The 21,745-nt window shown below is 39.5% G+C and overlaps 1 protein-coding gene across 1 annotated transcript in view; it reads left to right on the plus strand.

The window, feature by feature from the left end:
- The first annotated feature begins 4,207 nt into the window (after positions 1–4,207).
- The window catches only part of spega (striated muscle enriched protein kinase a), a 37,498-nt gene continuing 19,960 nt past the window's right edge, over positions 4,208–21,745 (plus strand). Inside the window, exons 1-13 of the mRNA XM_041979015.1 lie at positions 4,208–4,595; positions 7,136–7,178; positions 7,941–8,108; positions 8,948–9,046; positions 11,850–12,000; positions 13,131–13,976; positions 14,089–14,537; positions 15,016–15,162; positions 15,615–15,797; positions 17,828–17,985; positions 20,981–21,069; positions 21,226–21,401; positions 21,483–21,666. Coding sequence (XP_041834949.1) covers positions 7,976–8,108; positions 8,948–9,046; positions 11,850–12,000; positions 13,131–13,976; positions 14,089–14,537; positions 15,016–15,162; positions 15,615–15,797; positions 17,828–17,985; positions 20,981–21,069; positions 21,226–21,401; positions 21,483–21,666 — 2,615 coding nt within the window. The 5' untranslated portion in view covers positions 4,208–4,595; positions 7,136–7,178; positions 7,941–7,975. The remainder of the gene's footprint in view (positions 4,596–7,135; positions 7,179–7,940; positions 8,109–8,947; positions 9,047–11,849; positions 12,001–13,130; positions 13,977–14,088; positions 14,538–15,015; positions 15,163–15,614; positions 15,798–17,827; positions 17,986–20,980; positions 21,070–21,225; positions 21,402–21,482; positions 21,667–21,745) is intronic.

Here is a 21,745-nt window from a genome sequence, read left to right on the forward strand (position 1 = left end):
CTGGTCGTTGTTGTCCCTGAGGAGCCCCACCACTGTTGTGTCATCTGCAAATTTCACAAAGTGGTTCGTGGTATTTCTGGGGTCATAAGTTGTGTGTCGTCAAAGTCATCAAACAGCAGAGGACTCAGTACGCAGCCCTGTGGGGATCCTCTTCTGAGGGTGATGACACTAGAGGTGTTCTATCTAACTGTGGCCTGTCAGTGGGGAAGCACCCAGTTCCACAGGGGGGTGCTGAGGCCCAGGTGTCCCAGTTTGCCTCCCAGGTACTGTGGGATGATGGTAATAAAAACTGAACTGAAGTCATGGAACAGCATATGCACATTAGTATTCTTCTTCTCCCCCAGGTGTTCAGGCTTCATGTAGAGCATAGAAGATGGCATCCTCAGTGCAGTGGTTTGGTCGGTAGGCAAACTGGAAGGGGTCAAAGATTGGTTAAAGATGTCTGTCAGGACACAAGCTAACTTTCCTGCACATTCCCTGATCACCTGCCCAGGAATGTTATCCGGGACGGGGCCTTGTGGGTGTTGGCCCACTTCAGAGACTGCCGTACATCAGCTGAATCCAGGCAGGGTACCTTTTCTTCCTATTGGGGGCCAGCTTTCTCTGCAGGGGTGCTATTTAGAATCTCAAACCTCCCAAAGAAGTTATTGAGTTCATTGAGGAAGTCAGCGTCAGGTTCACCCACAGTTGGGGGACTGACTTTTGGTTGGTGATAGACCGTGATAGCCCGATTTCCACATGTGGAGGTGTTGGTGGAGTTGTGGAAATTGTCCTGGATTTTCTGATTGTGAGCATGCTTTGCTAACCTGAAGGCAAGTTTCAAGTTGGCTCTTGCTGTTCTCAGGGCCTCCCAACTACCAGACTTGAATGCTGAGTTCTGTACTTTTAGCATCTTACATACTTTAGCCGTCATCCAGGGTTTCTGGTTTGCTCCGGTGATGATGTTCTTCATGACGCTGACGTCCTTTGTAGGCTGACACAGACATGGCGTACTCATCAATGTTGGTGTAGTTGTTGTAGGTGGCAGTTGTCTTAAACATGTCCCAGTCTGCCTCAGTGCCCCCATGGCCCCCTCAGACCACACCCTCACCTGCCTCACTGTGGGTTTTTCTCTGATCAGCATGGGCTTGTATGTTGGGATTAGCATATCAAATAGGTGGTCTGAAGAGCCAAAGTGGGGGCGCCGGGCTGTTCTGAATGCATCCTTGATGTTGGTGTAGGCCTTCTCCAGGGTGTTCTTTCCCTTGGCCTGCTGATGGAAATGTGGGAGAACTGTTTTCATGTTGGCCTGGTTAAAGTCTCAAGCAACAATGAAAATGCCCTCAGTGTGATTGGTTTGCAACTTACTGATGGTCTGGTAGAGAACAGTTATAGCCACCTTGTGTTTGCACTGGGGGGAACGTACACAGCTGTGATGGTAACACAGATGAATTCCCAGGGCAGGTAGAATGGTTTGCAGTTTACAGTCAAAAACTCAATGTCTGGTGAGCAATGGCTTGAGACAAAACCCTAGCATTTTTACACCAGTTGTAGTTAATTAAATACACAAAATATCGAAAATATAAAAAGTTGTTGTGAGCCTGTGAGGTTGCAGCCGACCAAGCCACCGCCAGTCATTGATTCCTACATTGATCCCTTTTGTGGATTACAGACAGGCCTGCCCAGTATTGCTGTTTTAATAAAATAAGTATTTGTTTAGCATTGTCTTACTAAAATATCCTAGACTTTTCCTGAAAAATGTGTCTTCTAAAATATGTAAAGCTGCCAGTTTCAACAACCCCATACTATAAGTGCTAATAACAAGCTAAATGACCCCTTTCCTTTTCAGTCTGGTTTAATGTTTCTTAGTCCTGATCTTCTGGGTCTCAAACTTGGTGACCACCTATTAAAAAGGTCTGTTCAATTTAATCTGGTGTGTTGGAAATGTTCCTGAGTCCATGCAGTAATTTCCATGATGAAATAATGTATGTTGTTACGACCCCGTACAGGTGTATGATGGGCGTAACAAAAGAGTGAGAATTGTGGACAAATGTAAAACCAGGAGATAACAGAATTTTTTGGTACAAGTGAGAATGATAAATACAAAGACAAATGGTGGTGAATCACATGTTGGGGTTAGCGAAGCTGCTTAAATCAAGAAACCAGTATAACAGCTATTTTCTAACTTAAAGTCAAAACAAACCAGTAAAAAGCAAAACCGAAAATAACCAAAAAAAAAGGTAAACAAAAACTGGCCAAGTAATCTTCTATATAGTAACAAAAGGTGAATCAGCTCCAATATTTAAAATTTAACCAAAAGAAATACTATAAACAATTACAAACCTAAACTAGCCCAACACATTCTACTTTTACCACTAAGCTAACAAAATATAGCTAAGGGAGAAGCCAAAAGGGCTTTAAGACTTACCACAAACAGAAATCAAGACCATCAGTCAGTAAACCACAACAGAAGAACACAAAAGCTCAAACAGTTTTAACACTGTGGGAAATCTACAACAAACCTCTAAGTTCTTCTAAGCACGAAACCACCAAGCAAAGCACACGATCACAACCAAAGTTCTCAAGCCAAGGGCCGACTGTCTGTGCAAACAGTTGCCAAAGAATCCACAGCTGCAGTTGGCTTTTATTTCCTCATCGTGTGGCTGTAGAGATGATGATTGGCCCGGCAATTATCCAATTAACTGGGTGAAGGCAGAGGTGTGGCGCATGGAGCAGGAAGCAAGGTGTGTAGAGCATAACCAATCTCTGATGGGTGATGGCACACAGGCATTTCCATGCAAAATGAGAGGGTAATTAGTGAAATGACAGGCAGTCGTAACATCTGTTTTAATGCAGTGCTGCCTGAGGGAAGGTCATGGCCATCCAATACTGAGTTTTAGTTGTGTTCTTTATACGCCAAAGTGTCTCCAGATTCTCAGGATGTTTGTAATATTACATACTCTAGATGGTGGAATATTTAATGTGTTTCACCCATCTTAACTTCTGAGAGTCTCTGCCTCTGGGAGGTGCTTTTTATGTCCCATTTTTATCTGTTGCCATTTCAACCAATTAGTTGCAACAGGTTCTTCCAGCTGTTTTGTTTTGTTTTAGTACCACTTACTTTATCTGTGTTTTCTTGTAATTGACCCAATTCTTTTAAATTTTTTTTTGCTATATGCTGATAATAGACATGCTGATAATATTTTTCATTAAATGTAATATGTTGTATCATCTGTTGTGAGTGGCTGAGGAGAGTTGCAGATCGTTCTTTTTACTTTTTGTTTAAATTTTCACTTTCCTAACTTTTTTTTTTGGAATTGAGATTATACAGTGAAAATCCATTTAGTCAATTAGTAGATGTTTTTAATTGAAGCAGCTTAAAAGTAAGAAGACATTTAAGGTTCAGTGCAGATAAAAATACAATTTTTGTCTATTAAGAACTACATCTATTAAAATATTTAAAAATAACAGTACAAATACTCTACAAGTTAATGACAGTCATTTATCTAAAAACAAACAAACAAAAAAAAGAAAAAAAAAAAAGAAAAAACAATACTTCTGAAATAAATACCCTCCAGCTCAAAAAGCTTTCAGCTACCTGAGGCCATGATCTTATCACTGGTCAAAGCTAAAAGGCATGGGATATAGTAGATAAATATTTGATGGCTTATGGCTTTTGCTGGTGGTTGCTATTTTCCTTAGAGGAGACAACAAAGAGAAGACTACTCTTAGAAATACAATAGCAGGTGTAATAATAGGAGGTGATTTTTTTTTTTTTTTAATTCATATTTAACACATTTTACTTACATTCGCTTCACTCCATTTATGTCTAGATATTTTATTCTTCTCAACCTTATCATGTTACCTATTTCTCCACATTTCTACCCCAATTTCCATCCTCCTCCATTCATTATCTTCTCAATATTCTGTGCTCTTTATCGCCTTCTCTTTGCCTGCTTTTCTTTCTCATCCTTCTGTCTTCCTTTTTGCATCAGTCTTACTGGTTTTCTCTCCCATCTTTCCCTCTTCCCCCAACCCTAAAAAAAGTCAGCTTGCTCTGCTGATGGCAGTTGCTTTCTTTTCCAATTTTCCACCTCCTCCTCTTATTCTCCTCTCTACACTGCAATCAAGAACAACACACCCCTTTTGCTCAGACGTCCATCCCCCACCTCTTGTTTTGAGTGCGCTCTTGATTGAGGCAGAGCAAGCAGGGCTGGAGAGACAGAGAAAGCTTCTGAGAATTGCCCCTGTAAAAGCAGCGTCTACGTCAGAGAAGGACGCTGTTCACATCAGCAGATACTCAGACACAAAGACACCTGGCTTTGGCATACTTGCATTCACCTACTCTCACTCGATCTCTTTCTCCTCATCTTGCTACCAGACTGGAGAGTAAACACACCCACACACAAAACGGAGCTGAATCCTGTTTTCGGTCTTGATTTTTTTTTATTGTTGTTGTTGTTTTTGGGTTGTTGCTGTTGGTCTTCACACCACACCCTGGGCTTTTTTCAGGTTGTAGGGATGTTTTTTTGAGCCTGGTCTACAGGTAAATTTTTTCGCTTAACAGGAACCACTATTTGAAAATGAAGAAAATCTGGTCCAAGAAGAGATTTCAGGTAAGTTTGCTTCCTTATGGGAAAAAAATGTGGGCAGTGATGGTGTTATTGAGCTACATCTATGTTGTTTTTCATAGAATTTAGTAGTTTTTGCTTTTTTGGGGGGGTGGTATATGGAACAACATGCCACACCCCTTACCTGATAACAAGGCTTTTTCATAAAGCGTAAAACAATAGATTTTACTTTCGTTTTGCTATTTTTTTAGGGGGGATATGTTAGTAGCTGCTTTTCACTCACACATACACACACACACACAGACACAATGTTTTAGGAGAAATTATGGAAGCTGTTGTCTGATATATAAAAATACCAATAAGAACAACCTAACAAAGCAAAAATAGCTTAAATATATATCAATCCTTGGCACTGAATTACTTAAATTACTTTCATATTTTTAAATCCAAATGCACTCCCTGAGTAACACTGTGCACATTCTGTGTTGTGAATTATATATTTTGCTCTGGCATTCGTGTCAGTTTTGTTATATAATACGTAATTCATTTAAAAGGTTTCACAAATTCAGGGCAGAGGAAAAGTGTGTCAGTAGGCTACACTCCATGGAGACATGAGAATCAGGCCAGCGACTCGCAAGGGCTACAAAGTGAGCAAAGCACAGAATCCAGTCCGATGGTTGTTTTCTTTCTTTGTAATTCTGTATCAATTTTGGTCTCTTGAGACATTTTTTATGCTTCCAGCTGAAAATTTGTCAGTATAATGCTGGAAGGATTTGAGTTACATCCATAGAATATTTTCTGAAGCATCTGCCAAATCCAAATGTTCTAAAGGATGCTGTTTGAGGCTGGTTTTGCTGATATGATTGCCTTGAGGGCTTAACAATGGGAATCACGACAACAATGGAAGCTTCTAGGGAGAACAGCAGTTACCACCAGCCAGCAGTTAATCAAATTGCCTTACACAAAAGCGTCAACCAATGAGAAGTGTGCAGTTAACATGGGGGGAATGAGTGCAAAATGAGTCATTTCACTTTTTCTACTTTTGCTTTCCATCCGCTGCAAAGCCGTGAGTCATTCTGAGTCGCTCTCCGTGGTGCTGATTGACAATCCGGCCAGAAGGCAGTTTTATCAGATGCTTCATCAGCATGGACACTCACTCAAAAGATAGCCTGCAGTGTGTCAGATTAATGTTTTAGAGACACATATTGCCTTCTAGGGTTACTGTGCAATGATGATGTTACAGTTTCTCAAAAGGCTGTGGTGGCATGCTTTTCCTAAAATCAGAGTTAATAAAGTTTTTAATAACGATTTTGTCTGACCTACATAAACAAAAATGACAACGACATGAAAAAACGATAAAGTTGAAATGATGTGTTGAATATTTATTCTTTTAAGTTGTGTATTTTTTGTGTGTGTTTTAAATCAGACTGTAGCTACGCCCTCTGACAAATATCAAGGTAGCGCCACACTTATTTAGTAGAAATTATACATATAAATAAAACACAGACACGACACAGTACAATTTTATATAAACTTAGCACAAAAAAGTAAGGAAATTTGTTTTTGGTGGATTAGTTTTTTATTTCTAACAGTGCTTTATGGCAATAAATCTTAGACCACTGGAAAGCCTGTTTTTGTCTGGTTTAAATGGTGCCACATTTATAATAAAAATGCAGTTCCAGTTAGAGTCACTAATTCATGTTTCTGTCAAGTTATTTTTCATTTCAGTTGTGTATTTTTTATTTTAAGACATATTATTAGACATATTCCAAAACACTAATAAATAAAAAACAACATAATAAACAGCTTTCAAGTGTGCTGTTACTATAATTTGCTAGAGGTTGCAATGTGACAAAATTTCTATTTAATTAATTTATGATTAATGAATGATTAACACTGCTCATTTTGTTGTAAACATGATAAACATTACTTTGACACTAGCCATCAGCCCTAAATAAGCAGACCAATGAAGAAGAACTCAAAGTTCAAGATGTTGACTTGGCCTTCAAAGATCCCACCCCACAGGCTACAGGACCTAAAGGATCAATTGCTAATGTCCCAGTACCAAACACTCCAGGACAGCTTCAGAAGTCTGTCAAAACCATGACAAGTCAGAGCTTTTTTTTTATCAGCTTGCAGAGTATTCACTCAATATTAAGCATTGTTGTAATGTTATGGCTTATTGGTGTATCAGTTAGTCTTTGCCGGTTTGTTCATAAAGACGGTGAGCTGCTTTCAAAAACTAGAAACTAGAAAACGTTGTTTCCACTGTGAACAATGAACATCGGTGCTTAATAAACCTTTATGAAGAATCACAGATTTTCTTGACCCATTATTTAGACAACTTCTTTGTATACACATGCAATATCAGAAGGAGGGCAAAGGGAAACAAACGAGTTGTTTTCAAAGTGAAAGATTATGCTACAAATCACATCTTTTACTGCTCAGAGTGATAAATGTGACACCAGCAGTGCTTCAGGCTAAATGGGACCTTAGCAGTTTGCACTTCAGTGTTCAGTGTAAAACAGAATATTTGGCTGTGATTGCTAATGAATAATGTATTGTACTCTTGTATCTTGTTTCAGAGAACTGGGCATTCCACTCGGACATTTGGCAGATTTACCCATGGTGTGTTGTCAGTATGAGCTTTGCACCAGTACCATGTATTAGCATGTTCACTTTATTTCTCTTCAAATCTAAGCCTCTAGCTTTTTATTTTCCTCACGTCTTTTCCTTAATTTTTATCTGTTTGTGGTGTAGCCTTTGACATATTGTGGTTCAGTGTAATTTATTCCACTAGCAACTCCTTGATATTCATATATGGTACTATTTTAGGACACATATTGCTTTGGTTTATTTGTATGTTTTACTGTTATACTTGCCTATAACAAGAGTGGAATTTTGTTGTTGTACCTCCACCCCCACAAGGCTGTATTTTTGTTTTCAGGTTTCTGCCTCAATGCATAAAACCCTTGAGTGAATAATGTCTAGTCTTGGTGGTTTATGGAAGAATAGTTTAAATATTTGTTCAGTTCATGACCCAAGCAAAAACACATACTTGATTAAAATATTTCTAAATCCTGCTTACATTAAATTTCAAATTTGAAATTTTTGCATGCACAGTATTTCCACATAAATACATTACTGTTCATTTCTCAGCGTGCAAGCTGACTTCAATTGATGGGTGGATCTACATACAAAACCACATATGCCAACCACCAACTTAATGGGGATTGTTCATGTTACAGTAGCTTTCATATCATTAGACAGACCTCTTGGAATCAACTAATAGGGATCTGACTTGATGTGAGGCGCAATGAGGTACAACCTGTTTTGTGGTTGTCGTCGTCCTCCTCTACAGGCTCTCTAACCAGTAAATATATCTGTCAGCCACCCAGCAGTTTGGCTGGTGATTTTAGACTCTAATGGGTACGAAGAGGATTGGTCGTGTGGGTGAGAGAGATGCTGGTTTCCATAGTAACGGTGCTCTCCCGTCTGCCCTCTCTTGCTGCCACTATGGAAGCGAAGTTTTCCGCTCCTGCAGAAAGCAAAGCTATGGTAAACCTTCCTGTTTTCGTTCATCTGCTGCCTTTTCTTTTTTCTCCTCATCCATCCATCCATCCATCTGTCCCTGATTTATTTTGCTCCCCCTGCTGAAGTGATGTGATTTCAGCCGCAAGCATGTTGTTTCAAAGAGTATATTTTCACCCTGCTTGTGGTTTGTGTTTCCCTCAGGCCTTTTGTCTTGTTTTTAATATTTGAGATCAATTTCCTCTGCAGTTCAGTTTTCCAGGACTTTTTCTTTCTCTTCACTGCCATCATTTGTGTTCTGTCTCTTTTTCCTTTTTCTTTATTATTTTTCCATAATTAAATTTAGAACCTTCTTAAATGCGTTTTGGGGATTGTTTCCTGAATCTTCTTTGTTTTTTAATTACATTTTCTTTAGTTGTTTAGTTGTTTTAAGAAATTGTTAATATTATTTTACTTATCATTTTAGAATGTTTAAGTACTCATGTCATAATTCTGATTATAGCTTGGTTTGGTCTTTTAAAATGACAAATACCATCCCATCATCCCACTCTGCTTTATTGTTTCTCCAGTTAAACTGATCTGAACCTGAGGGATGACCATCTGTACACCCCGCCATGTATGACCTACTTATTTTTAGAGGCCACAGCTGGCTTTGTGTCACACTAAAGTTTCAGTTAATTCTTTTTCACTCTGGGGGCTCCCTGTGACCTTTTTCAAGGACTTCTCAAAATGTGTGCTATCAAGCAAATGTCACATCATTTTTACGTTTTACCCGAGCCTGCTTCCCTCAACCTCAACCCCCAGTTTTCCCACTTATAACACCTTCCTGTGTTACCCACTGTTCTTTTTTCTTACCTCTGTTTCAGACTCAGAGACCACAGAGGATGAAACCACAGAACCTCAGATGGAAACTAAAGAAGGGACCGGGAGGCACCAAGACAAGGCTGGTCGGAGAGTGCCCTCAGGTATTGGTTCCAAAATCTTCAGATGTTTTGGTTTAGTTTAACAAATTCTTAGTTTAGACAGCTGACATTCCAGCTTTTTTTTATTTTTTTTATTTCTGCTTACACTACTGCTGCAGTCCAAAAGGTTTCCCGAAATGCAGCAGTTGCATATTTATTTGGCTCTCAAAATCTATGAAGTTGTATCCAGTATGATTAACTGCACCAGTATTGCTGCCAAAAACGTACTTGTACAAAATTATGTTTCAGTTTAATTTGCTGTATTTAATGTTGGGTGTTATCAGCTTGGCTGACAACGCATGTTGGATGAAATCCGATATGTGAAGACGCATTAATCCCTCATGGTGTGATGCAACAGTTTGACACACTGTCCTAGTTTCCAGCAGGAAACCTGTTGCAGGTCTGAACCTCACTGTCCAGCTCACCTGAGAGTGTACAACCTTAGAAAATAAGACTGTTTTAGCCAGATATGTTAAGGCATATTTGTTAGAAATAGATTATTCTGTGTTTTTGTGACCACATTTTGTCATTTATCTCCCTTTTCAAAAGCGTTTTATTCTCTGTTTTACTTTTCTTAGTGTCCTATTTTCCTAAATTCAGTGTATTTGTGATTTTTGATTGTTGGTTGGACAAAAAAAGGCTTCCAACTGGCTGAAGTATGAAAAATATAGTTAGTGAGTATAGATGGAAAATTCTGTGCGAAGCATTGATTTACCATGAAAACTGTTGGAAGTTGTAGTCCTACATTTTAACTATATCTACAACTTATTTCAAATGTATGTCTAAGTCTGCGGTTCTTTCTAATGAATATTTTCTTAACTGTCATTATTTATATCTAAAACTTAAAGATATGAACTTTAGCTAATTCTTGTGCTTTAGCACCCCCTAACGAAGGCTAATTTGGCATCTGCTTTGCACCCTGTCTCTTTTCTGAGCTCTCTCCAGCCAGTAAAAATCAATCCAGTCTTGACTCTTGTCTTATATCTTCCTTTATGACTTGCCCTCTTTCTTTTTCTCACTTTATCTGATAATATCCCTTTTTGGTTTCTTTGCCAAATCAGCATTAACACACATTTAAAACTGCCAATGTGTTCATATCTAGTTGCTGGTGTATAACATAGGGGCGTAAAGCAAAATGCAGCTGTCAAGTTATGTTCTAAGCTGGGAAAAAAGCTTTCAAGTGTGTGAAGTTTCACTTGCACAGTATACAGTAATACCTGTTGTTTTTTCTTGCAACATGAATTATCAGACATAAGCTGTTTTTAATGTACATATTCATAATTTGGTCAATAAATTACCCGGCATGATGAAATGTTCCTCAAATGAATTGTACAAAGCCAAAAAGAGCTCTATTTGAACTTCTATAAATGGTAAGATAAACACATAATCAAATTTCTGTAGCTGCAAGTTATTTGGGGTTAATATACATAAAAACAATTTCTCAAATAAGCACATAACTGGATCTTTCTCTGTTAACTGACCAATAATTACAAAGCCATTTCAGATCTACAGACATCTTGTAAGCCAGTTTCTGTTGTCAAAAAGCCTTAAAAAGTGGTAAATGCATTGGTATCACAGCACTTCCATGCTCCTATCATCGAATGTCTGAATAAAGATCCTAAATATTAATATCCTTCTCCTCTAGCACAGAGAAACAACACATATCTTTCTCTCTCTAATGCAAAGTGTTAATACTTTTTTAGCCTTTGTGTTGGTGGGCTGACTACAGCCTCATCATGTCCCTCTAGAGATGAGCAACACTTTAATAAAAGGTTATGAAAATTAAAGGAGGAATGAAGTGACACATCCTTTGTTTTGTTCATGAACAAACTGGATGATTCTCAATTTCTTCTCAAAAGATTAATTTCTTTAAACGACTCGTCCATCGTTAAAAAACATGACGCTATAGCCCAATCTTCCTGCTGGAGTCAAAACTAACCTTGGCGAGAAATGAAAGCTGTTTTGAAAGTCAGTGTATCAAGGCCTAAAGTGTGACTTATTTTTATCTGTGTCCTCTCTGGAGAAGCAAAAAACTGATGCAGTTTGCTTCCCAATGGTGAGGCTGAGTCAGTATTATGTCACTCAATCAGTCAAGCACTCTGACGTTTTATATCCTCGACACCATCGCCGTTTCAAGATTTCCTTGGTTAACCGAAGATGCTGACAGCTCTTTCTTTTTTGCTTCTAAAGCATTCCTGTCTCTGTTGCTCATCACTAAAATGTCAATCATTATTTGATTTGTGATGGAAAGTCTCTCTTTAAGTGATGCACACTCCAAATGTAGCTCTTACACTTTGTGCTTCATTTCACTTTTTCAGCCAATCAATTGACAGCTTATCTATCGTACACATTTTAAATCTTGGTGATGATCTTGCACTTCTATTTGTCATTTTATCCCAGCTGAAGAGTCAGTACCTTCATATTGCTTTCCCTTTTAATGGAGTAATGTTTCTAAAAGGATCAATTATCTTTATTCAAATGATACTGTAAATATCCTTTAGCTTTGTCTTATGTTTTATTTTTCAAGAACCCTCTGCCAGTTTTTAAGAAACTGGTGTCCAGTGATAATGTATTTAACTAAAACAAAGAAACAAATTGATCCCAATAACAACTAATGCCTGTAAACACTTGGACATTATACTGTTTTCTTTTTTCCCTGATGGGAATAACTCTATATAAAACATATACTTTGTTCTTTTAGAAAGGTTGGCACCTTCAGAAACATGAGATCATAATTAGTAATTATATTCAAATTTTATTTATTGTGTTTTACAAAAACCGGTGATCAAATTCTTCTTCTCCACAGGTGAGGGAGGCCGGATGATGGACTATAACCCTGATGCTTCAGACCGCAGGGCCACCCTACCTGGTACCTATGATCCCGTGGTGGAGCGAGAGCTCCGCACTTTGGGCTCTCGCCCTCCTGGGCCACATTTGGACCCCACAAACCCAGCCAGGCAAGCCTTTGGTGGGGGTCCCTCCGAGGGGGCCCTCCCTGTCCGTCACCTGGGTGTGGAACCGCTGATCCGAGCTTCTCACGCTAACCTGGCTCTGCCCGTGCAGGGGTCAGAGGAAAGTGTTTCTGTAGGCAGCGACTACTATGGGAGCATGTTCAGCCTCTACAGAGGGAGAACATTTTCAATGCCGTTATAGCACATGGCTTTTTAACCCAGGATTCCTCAAAAAAAAAAAACAAAATGACTGACCACAAACCCTAATTTGCAAAGCAAACTGATGCAAACTGCACAATAGTATATCCTTCTGCCATTTAAGTGGCAAAAATCTTTGTTACAAAAGCTCTCCATTTTCTTTCACTTTCATTTAATTTATTCCATATTTTCATAGTGTTCTTGTTATTATTTTCAGGTCACACTTTCCTTGGACTCATCTTGTTATTGTGTGGTTTAATTTAATCTAACGGTGTCAATAACTTAATGAACTATTTGTGTTGATATTGTTTGTATTTCTTATAACTTTTAGGGAGGACGCATTTGTGCAATTTGCTAGCTTAGATTATTCAGAGCTTCTGAAAACTGTGATTCTACTTTATACACACTGCATGTTTTCACGAACAGCCCCTCACTTTTGGATTAACACCACATTTTTATAAGTTTGCAGTGGCTTGCATGGGTTGCTTGCTTTATTCAAGCTGGTATTAGCATGAATGTTATCACAAATAAATAATCATGTGTCTCACAGTTTCTTTTTTAGGCATGAAGTTTTTGTAGAAGTTAAAGCAGGGGCACGTTTTCTGGCATTTTGTAAGAGTTCATGTTTTGAATGTGTATTCTCAGAGTTTCAACTTCATTTTGATTAAGTATTTTAATAAGTCACACATATGTGTGACAGCTTTTTTATTCTATATGTTTCACTTTCCATTTCGTTTTAAATTATCTGATGTGTTGCTAAAAAGATGAGACATAAAGAGCACAGACAAACACAAAGAACTCAATGAGGAATAAGAAAACATTGGACAAAACATAGAAATGGACTTTCATCTGCATCTTTACTGCTCCTCCAAACTTGTGCAAATGTGCTCATGCTCTAACATCAGACCTCCATTTCCACTCAATCCTCACTCCTCTAGGACTCAAACTGCTGAGGAATCACAGAGGCTGTCTTCCCGTCTACCCCTGTCTTCTCCTCAGCCACCTCTCAGCACAAATAAACACAACATCAATAACCCAAAACAAGAAGTGGATCAAACTAAACCTTCCGACCTTCAAACTTCTAAGAATGGTCAGTCATCTGGAGCTAACAGTATTATCATGACTCCCAAACTGGCTCGTGCAGGACCCAAGATCTTTGACAAGGTTCGGGCTTTTGAGGAACGAAGGGCAAGCGTGGATCTGCCAGGAGGCGCAGCTTCCTTTGGCTCAGATGACAGTGGAAGAAAGACAGGAGGCCCCGGGAAAGAGGAGGGACAAGTAATGCCGGGAACAGCCCAGAAGAGAGCAGCATTCCAGCAACGGGCCTCATCATTGGAAGACAAGACAAGCTACTCCCAGCGAGTCCAGAGCTATCAGAGTAAGTTTGCAGAAGAGCTCCAGAGGATCAAGAAACTTGTGGGGAAGCCAAGCTTGAAGAAGGCATATTCCACCGAGCAGCTGTCACAGAAAGACAGGTTGAACACAGGGAAAATAGAGCCCATTCCTCCCCAAGTGGTTAAAAAGTTGGAGGCAAGGGAACGAGCGCTGGAGGAAAGAAAAGCTGTGGGGAGGGAAGGGGACAGCATATCCCAGATTTCTCCACAGGCCCAAGGCAAAGGTCTGGGGAATCAAAGTAACAAACCTGAAAAGAATAAGATGACACAGACATTGGATGTCTCATCCCAAGAAAGCACAGGGAAAATCTCTGTTACCATGGAAACGGCACCAGTTCACCCGTTACCAGGACAACCATTGCCAACAGCCACAAGGAAAAGCCTTATCAGGTTTGAGGAATTTGTCATCATGCGTGAAATAATTTAACACTACTTAAAATCTTTTTTTTTCTCCATATATATTGTCAGTATTACACATCAATTTTCTTGTTTCTTCACACAGTGAAACCCCACAAAGCTCACTGAAAGCTGACAAAGACTCAGTTGTTGCCATCCCCCATAAATCATCTTTCTCTGGAGATCTGGGAAAGGATTCAAAGCAAGCTACCAAGATCAACATATCTGACCTTAGATCATCCAACCCAACAGGGAAGCGAGTATCCCCTGTAACTGTGAGGGAACCAGTGTCCCAGTATCCACCCAAACCCACCCGACTCACTCCGTCACCCACTCCTTCAGTTAGCCCACTCCTAAAAAAGAGGAGAGCCGAAGCAGGACGGATATCTCCCGCCTTGACAATGGGCATCCCTACAATCCTAGTGGAGGATGAACCTATGGAAACGGAAAATATCACAGAGAAGAGCAATAAGGGAAGCAAGACCGTGAGGAGGGAGGGTCGAATTCGTAAAAGCAAGAAAGGACGTTCAACTCAACCCAGGTCTCCAGAGGAAGGTAGAAATTTTACTAGCATTTCTGTAAAAGTCAAAATTAAGCCAAGATGGGCTTAATTTTCAGAGGTTGTGGGGAGTTGTTAGATAGGTCTCCCTGGTAATTCAGCACAGTGGTGGCTTTTCTACTGTCCAGGCCTGGATTAAAGACAGAAAATTACTGTCCTGTCTGGTCAAAAATTTGGTCACCCCCAACCATCACCAGTGTCACTGCTGAATTGTATTGATGTGGTTACAAATGTGTCCTGTTGCACATGTACTGACAACCAGCAGTGATGCCACTGGGTCCTAAAATATACTCGCTTATCTCACAGAAAGATAAGAAGTCAAACCAATGCAAGTCAGCAAAAGTCAATTTTCTGGCAGTATGGAGTTACTCCTAAATGTTACTGTACACCTATTGCTCAGAAGTGTCATGTAGGGAAGAGGATAAGATCACACATAAATATATATATATATAACGTGAGTCTCTTTATTTGCAGGGGGGTCATCTGATGACTCCTACATGTCTGCTGATGAGGAGCCAGCTGAGGGTCCAAAGTTTGAAAAGCCCCTAGAGGACACCACAGCACCCAGTGGCTCAGAGGTCACGCTGCAGTGCATTATCACTGGCAGCCCAGCCCCCACAGGTATGACACAGAACGCCCTGTTTTTTTTTCTGTTCATTGTTTCAGTTCAAAGTTTGAATTTAGCCTGTTTTCAGGTTGTAGTTTAAAAGGGTTATATGTAGAATTTTAAAAATAAAATCAGCAGCAGATAACTCCATGCAGCTTGGGCCTCATATTTAATTCTCATGTTGTGTTGAACACATGAGTCTTCAATGAAGCAAGCAATAATCTAGCTTTTCCTCCCTTGAATTAACCACATCCTCTGGTTGGAAGGAATTGCTAAAAGAACGATGACATCTATTCACCAGAACATGCAGAAAGAGGGTGAATATTTACAAATCTGTATAAAACAATGAGCCTTAGTCACTGCCGATCTTTTCAAAGTGCATCGAGCTATATCTGTTTTTGCTGTGGGAGTTGTTTTTTTTTTTCAAATTTTTTCTATAACTGTTTCTTTTTGTCTCCATTTGTAGTGACATGGAGGAAGAATAATGTCCAGATATGGAATGATGCCTTCCATGTGGTTAAAGTTGAGGGTGAGAAGCACAGTCTGGTGATAAAGGAGATGAGGCTTCACAACGCAGGGTCATACTGCGTCACAGCTGTCAACACAGCGGGCAGAGCATCCTGCAGCGCTACCCTCTACATCCAGTCAGGTGAGACCAGGCCACAGATGGAAGGACGTCCCAAGACAAAGACATACAGTGTTATAGTTACTAACTAAAATCATAACACAAATTTAAATGAAGAAAGAGATGATGTAATGACGTAAATTGATAGTGTCTTTGAAATACATGAACATGTTGACTCTCAGGAAAACTCTTTCATCCACTGCCAGCCATCCTTCGCCTGACATTCTGTCTTAATGACTACAAAGGCCCACTGGAGCTCAGCATCCCAGCTAGGTCTCCTGGCAGCGATAGTTGCCATGACAACCCATTAATTCTTGAAGGCACTGATCTCCCCCTGGTGTGAATTCAAAATGCAGACCTAGCCCATCACACAAAGGTCTCCTGAGGCTTAAAGGCAACCATGGCATTCAAAGTCAGGAGTAAACAAAATAAATTCTCTTTTTGGAAAAGGTTTCTGTTCAGAAGTATGTCTGCAGTGGAAGGGTGTTTATATTGTACGGCGTGCATGAAAAGCTTGTATCGCTCCCAGCAAGTATTGATTAACCTCATGTAAATGCAACTTGCTCTTCCACAGTTTTGTCAACAAATGTGAGCATGCACTCTGGTCCTGTCTCACCAGCAGCACGAGGGCCTCTCTTTCCATATTAGGCCAGCTGAGTCTGACTTGCAGGATTATTTTTAGCCAACCTCTTGTTCTCTTGGGTAATTGCTGTCTGCTTTATGTCCCTGCGTGAGATTACTGCTGCAGCCATGGAGTTTCTCAACACCCTAGATTTAGTACTATAGAGCTTGGAGATGAAGTTATTAAAATGTGGTGGGAGATTATGAGAGCAGATTTTTTTAGCCTGTCAAGACAAAAATAGAAGGAGAGATTGATTTATAGGCTTCACTAGACAAACCTCAATTGCCCCCCCTTTGTTTTTTATTTGTTTTGTTGTAGCATGTAAAAATCACCAAAAATTTCCATTTTCATCAATTATTTTGTGAAGTCTAGGATGTTAAAAAAAAAACATGGACACAGCAGTGTCCATGCAGAGGATGAAAAAACAAAGAGTTAGCCAACTCAGACTGTTCAGCAGTTGTGTAACAGTTGGCAGGTTTACATAAATACTCGCAGGAGTTATCCCCTGGTGCACAGATGCTTCTCAGAGAAGTGAGCCTAGGTAGGTTTTTTATACATACATACATACATATATATATATATATATACATATATATATATATATATATATTCTTCTAAATGTCAACAGTTTTGCAGCAGTATGCTCCTACAAAACTTACAACAATTTAGTATGGGTGTGTTTCTGTGTGGAAGGCATATCAAGATTGTTATTGTATTGCCATTCAAGTACAGATTTACAGTAAAGGTCTTCTATGCTTTGATTTATTTTAGCCACAGCTTCCACTTCCTTTGCTTTTTAGAAAGTCGAGTTGATTTCTAAGTCCACTCTGCTTCTGTTGTCTTCTTAAAAGAGTGTGTCTTTATCCAGTTGCAGTCAGCTGTCACAGCATTATCTGTTTTTTCCAGATATGTATGTTGAAAGATAAATAGAGAACGGCTACAAGAGGAATATAGAAAGTGTTTTATATTTCTCTATCCAGTGGTGAATTAGCTTAGGCTGCAGCAAATGCTACCAGGAGTGCAGACACTGTGTCTGCTCTGGAACTCATGGGAATAAGTGAGTGATTGGGTCAGGGATTTAGGGATTAATTCATTATCTGTTCAGCTGTGCACAAGTGGGAGGAGGGGGAGGGGGTACACATGTCTCATTCATCGCTAACTCACCACTTTAAGTTGCTAAAAGCTCATCTAGGCAAAGATGAGCATCATTTACAGAAAAGCAAGAAAGGCTGACAGATTGCTCTTATTGAAAAGCCTAATGAGCCACCCTGGTGCTGTGTAACCACATTTAAAATTTATAGTTAATCATTCAAATTAATATGTGTGGAAATCATTTAACTTTGTCATGAACTCAAAGGTGAATTATATACAGAGGCAATATGCTTAAAATATCATTACATTTATATTCAGTGCCACTCTGCTGATCTTCCAGAGCCCACCTGCATCCAGTGTAAGGAGCCAGCTGCATTACTGGAAGTCAGCAGTCCAATCCAGTCAGATGAGGAGTATCTGAGCCCAGAGGAGGCCATAGAGGTTGGAGTGTCATCTCTGAATAAAACTGTCCACTTGAAAGAGCCGCCTTCGTTTCAGGTAAAGTGAATAGAAGCATTATTTCAATCTGCATTTCAAATTGATTTTATGGAAAATTATGAATGCATACATGGCCAACAGGGCTCCACAGTGGTGTGGTAGTTAGCATCCCAGCTTTAGAGCAAGATGGTCACGTGAGTGATTGTTTGTCTCTGCAATGGACTGGCTACCTGTCCAGGGCATACCCTGCCTCTCACCTGCTAATTGCTGGGAAATGCTCTAAGCAGTATAGAAAATTCAATTTGTTTATAGAGCACTTTAAACACAACACTGTTGACCAAAGTGCTAAACAATAAAACAACAAATCATAAAACATGTATATCTAAAAATATTCTAAAACATAGGCCTGAAACATCATCAGTCAAGAAATTATAACAATAAAACCTTTAAAAACATAAAAGCATCACCTCAACTGGTGTTAAAAGCCAAAGAAAATAAGTGGGTTTTAAGAAGAATTTTAAAAACAAACAGAAAAGAGGCCTTTTTTATGTTTGAAGGCAACTGGTTCCACAGCTTTGGTGCTGGCACAGCAAAAGTTTGATCCCTTCTAAGTTTCAGCCTCGTCTTAGGAACAACCAGGAGCTGCTGGTCAGCAGACCTTAAAAGTTGTGAAGGAGTGTAGGGCTGAAGCAGGTCAGATAAATATGGTGTTGCCAGACTATTCGAGGATTTATATGTTAAAATAAGAACTTTAAAATGGACTCTAAAACCAACAGAAAGCCAATGAAGTGAAGCCAGAACAGGTGAGATGTGCTCCGACTTACAGGAGAGAGCAACTTGGCTAACCCCTACATAGAGCGCTACAATAATCCAAAGTTGTTGTTATAAAAGCATGAATGAGTCCCTCAAAATCCTTTTCTAACAAAACCAGCTTAATTTTGGCAAGCTACCTCAACTGACAGAAACTGGACTTGACCACATTATTAATCTGTTTGTCCAGTTTCAACTCAGAGTCAACCTTTACACCCAGACTCATAAACAATAGGCTTAACAAAGGTTGACAAAGAGTTCAGACATGCAGGGAGAGAAGTTGGGTTCGAACAAAATTACCTTAATCTTCCTTGCAATAAAACTCACGAAGTTGGAGTCCAGCCACTCCTTAATGTCCCTAAGGCACAGCAGAGCCTCCTCCTTAGTATTTTTATAATGGAGCATATATCTGGCAGTCATCTGCATAAAAATGAAATGAAATAATATATTTACGCAATATGGTGCCTATGGGAAGCAAATACAAAGTAAAAAGAAGAGGATCAAGAATTGAGCCTTGTGGCACCCCACAAGTAAGGTGGTCCGATGAAGCATAAAATCTCCAAGACCCACAGAGAAGCTTTTCTCAGATAAATAGGATTTGAACCAGCCCAGGGCAGAACCTTGTATGCCAACACAGTGCTCCACCGTGTCAAAAGCTGCCATCAAATCTTAAGGCATCAGAAAAACATTATCCCCTGAGTCTGTGGTAAGTAAGATGTCATTAAAAACTTTTAAAAGTGCAGTTTCACACTGTGATGGGTTTTAAAACCAGACTGGAAGACCTTAAAATTTTTGTTTCTATCTTAAAAGTCCTTTAGTTGGATAAAAACATTTTTTCTAAAATTTTGGAAAGAAAAGGAAGCCCAGATACTGGTCTAAAACTGGACTAAGCTGAGGGGTCCATTCCAGGTTTTTAATGAATGTTTTTATGATTGCAAGTGTACAATCATTAAGCACTACCCCAGAGGACAGACCACTGTTAATTACACTTAGTACAGGGCCAATCACAGAAAAACATCTTTAAAAGGACGAGAAGGCACAGCATCCATTAATGAGCCTAATGGTTTAAGCTTACCAATTATAACCTCTTAGACACTGTGGGACACCTTTTCAAACTGCTGAAATACAGCAGAACAATGGAAGCCCTCGATAGAGCAAGTGATGGGGGAGAGAAATGTGCCCTAATGATGTGAATATTTTCAATAAAAAAGTGCAAAAACTTCTCACAGACTGCTGAAGATGCTTCTGAACCATTCAGGACACTGTTTATGGTGTTAAAAAGCACACAAGGTTCTTTATATTTGACAGGATAATACCTGACAAATATTTAGTTTTAGCTGTTGTCACAGTCTTCTGATACTGATGCTAGCTGTCCTTCAAAATTTCAAAAGACACCTGCAGCTTGTCCCTCTTCCACTTTCGCTCAGCCCTTCAACACTTTTCAGGCTGCACGAGTAGCATCATTTAGCCATGGCTAAATATCTTAGATATCTTAAGCTTAACAGCTTAAGATATCTGATTTTTAACAGGTCGACCTTGTCCAAGACAGCTTGGCAAGTTGTGTGAAACTGAGACAGAAGCCACACAGTATCAAAACATACATTAAACCCGATGGATGGATGGATATAACATAACAGCATGTTGCAAGAAAGAAGGAAAGGGATTAATCTTTTTACTTTTCACATCATGGTTTTTAATTTCTCGTTGATTCTAGGAACTGTCGTCATGTAGCATGAGGGTATGGATTCCAGTTTGATTTGAGCAATTAATGTCACTTAAGTTATCAAAAGGTTTCATAAATTAGTCACATCCTTTGTAGGATAACATTCAACGGGTAGAGCTCTTTGGGAATGCAGTGCATGTATTTATTTATAGGCAACAAAATAAAGCCCAGGACAAAAACAACATCTTACCTAAAATAAAAAACAATCTGGGCCTGCTTTGTTTCCTCTGTCACTGAAGACATTTAATGTATGAAAAGAATTATAACGCTATCCAGTTTTATTAGACTAGCTGCAAGTTAAGATCTTGAGTCTTTCAGTAGGACAAAGACCTAAAGCACACATCTAACTCAAATATGGTCTGTTTCTAACAGCAGCGATGATTTCAAACCTCAATCTCATCGATTTGGGGTGGGACAGAGTGCGATTTGTTGTTCTAAAGCCAAATACTGTTAAATGTTAATCAATCAATATCTTTTTTTTCTACCACTTGGGTATGTAACCATGCTGTTTATCTTTAAAAGGTGGCACCATGTGACCAGGGAGTAACTGAAGGTCAAGATGTTGTTATATCAGTGAAAATCAAAGGACAGCCCAAACCCATGGTGTACTGGTAAGACTCCTTTTATTAAGTTTCTTTTTTCAAAGAAATAATCCATAAGACACATTTAGTTGTGATTTCAACCAAGGTCAGAGCCTGTCTCACACCGAGCTCTCTTCTAAACACCTGAGGATAAATGGTTGTGACAACCGCTTTATATTGACCTAGGCTGAAGGACAGAGTGGCACTGAAAACAGCCGGCCGCTTCATCGTACAACAGACTGAAGATGGTACCAGTGAAATGAGAATCGGCTTTGCTCAGAAGTCAGATGCCGGACTTTATGTTTGTAAGGCTGTGAACCAGTATGGAACCAAGCAGGCAGAGTGCAGAGTGGAGGTCAGAGGTGAGTGATCAAACACTCGATCAGAGGTGAGTAATCAAACACAGGTATATGTGAACATATTCTCACTGTGTCAATCAACAGCTGCAGCACAGACGGCGCTGAAAATCATCAGGGAGGTAAAAAATGTGGCAGTGAGGGCTGGAGAGTCGGCCCTGTTTGAGTGTCATATTACAGGACCTCCAGATGTTGATGTAGACTGGCTGTCCAATGGAAAGCTGATCCAGCCAGCACTGCTTAACTGCAAGATGCACTTTGATGGAAAGAGGTGAGTTTTCTACATTTTATAATATTGTAAATATGGTCATTTTCAAATGATTTATGACCTACAATAATTTGCTGTAACC

This window comes from Melanotaenia boesemani, chromosome 24, assembly GCF_017639745.1.
Source record: "Melanotaenia boesemani isolate fMelBoe1 chromosome 24, fMelBoe1.pri, whole genome shotgun sequence".
Taxonomy (NCBI): domain Eukaryota; kingdom Metazoa; phylum Chordata; class Actinopteri; order Atheriniformes; family Melanotaeniidae; genus Melanotaenia; species Melanotaenia boesemani.